The sequence below is a fragment of the Penaeus monodon genome, chromosome 24 (assembly GCF_015228065.2).
Source record: "Penaeus monodon isolate SGIC_2016 chromosome 24, NSTDA_Pmon_1, whole genome shotgun sequence".
Taxonomy (NCBI): Eukaryota; Metazoa; Arthropoda; class Malacostraca; order Decapoda; family Penaeidae; genus Penaeus; species Penaeus monodon.
Genome location: NC_051409.1, coordinates 31177362 through 31178961, shown reverse-complemented (window position 1 = coordinate 31178961; position 1600 = coordinate 31177362). Strand labels below are relative to the sequence as shown.

Here is a 1600-nt window from a genome sequence, read left to right as displayed (position 1 = left end):
CTTCAAGGTAATCATGATCAGAGTGATGTTATGCTTTATTTGTAATTATCAGCAATTTCTCAAAGGTAAGTAAGTAGACTTATACTTTACATCCTTAGGATTGGATTGTCTCTTGTATTTGAATAAATAGGCCTGGAATAGATGAAATTATATTGGAATTTCAGTTACATTTACTGGGATATTCTGAGAGATTTCACATTATGTCACTAGGTTTTATGGAGCTTGGAAATTTTTATAGGGTGGTAATGCTCTCAGATCAGCATGTGTGTTAGTCGCACTGCTCCTTGTGTGTCCTGTGTTTTTGGCATCTGTAGTAATGAGTTAATGGAATTATGATATTTGTCTGCTTTTTCTTAGAAATTCTCAATCATCTTGTTTGGTATTTCTGGCAGGAAAGAAAGAAAGAGTCTGTGCCCAGAGTTTTCTGTAAATGTTGCTTTGGTCCCCTCAGAGAGAGAAAGGGAGGAAAATAAAAGAGATTCTGCCCCATTTTTGTTAAGATTTTCTCTACATTTCTCTGTGATCGTGCACTGAAACCTCCTTGTTGTTATGACGTATTTATCTCATTTCTGCTTCATTTTATAGGAGAATCTTGTAAGTATTTTGCTTGGAGTACCTATATCTATTTATTTCCACCTTCCTCTTCATCTTTGCTGTTCATTTGTTTCTCATTCATTTCTCTATTTGTCCTCTCAGTGTCTGACAGTATGCAAGTATATTTTGTGCCATTATTGTTATTATTGTTTCTCTTTGTTTCATTGTTTATTCTTAACAAGTAACTTGACATGTATCACTTTGTTTGTCTCTAATGGTTTGGTATTATGCTCAGACTTGTGGTTTTGTTACTTAGTTATTGGGTTTCAGCTTTAGATTGCTGACTGCTTCATGTTTTTTATATGTATGTATCTGTTGTTATTAGTGTTATTTCTTTATTAACTGGTAATATGCAATTGTTTATTGACATATTCATTCCTTCTAAGCTTGATAAGAGCAATGTTAGGTAAATGTTAGATATTATTCTTGCTTTAATGCAAGTGCCTAACATTCTTTTGAAAGTTTGGTTCACATGCCCACTGAATATATACCCTTCCACCATTATAACTTCTTCTCCTTGGCATCTGAGCTCCTTCTTAGTGGTAAGGGAAGTCTCAACTCTCCCGAGTACCCTAGCAGCTCCCAGTAGCAGTAGAAGACCCGCGGCAGTGTCTGTGCACCACATCTGACAAGCCCTTTTGAGTGCCCATGCAGCCTCTTGCAAATCAGAGAAACCACCGAGAATCTAAGTTTGGAACGCTCCCCATTTGCTGAGTATGGGCTTTTTCTGATCCTCCCTCAGATGGTAGAGAGTCCCACCCAAATTTGGTGGCTACAGTTTACCAAGTGTCTCATCGGCCCTGTCTACTTTTCAGAGAGTCGTACCCGATGCTTCTAGTGGCCAACAAGGTGGATCTGGTACACATGAGGAAGGTGTCTGAGGAAATGGGCCGGGAACTCGCTCACAGGCTGAACCTCTCCTACATAGAGACTAGTGCGAAGGATCCACCACTCAATGTTGATTCGGCATTCCATGAGGTGCGGTGTTTGTGATTTTTTATTTTAT

At 38.6% G+C, this 1600-nt stretch overlaps 1 protein-coding gene across 1 annotated transcript in view; it reads left to right on the top strand.

Annotated features, from left to right (window-relative positions):
- LOC119588717 (ras-related protein M-Ras-like) overlaps window positions 1–1600 on the top strand; it is a gene marked incomplete in the record, with an annotated part of 28774 nt that overhangs the window by 11486 nt on the left and 15688 nt on the right. The window contains 1 exon segment of the mRNA XM_037937355.1: window positions 1410–1572. Coding sequence (XP_037793283.1) covers window positions 1410–1572 — 163 coding nt within the window.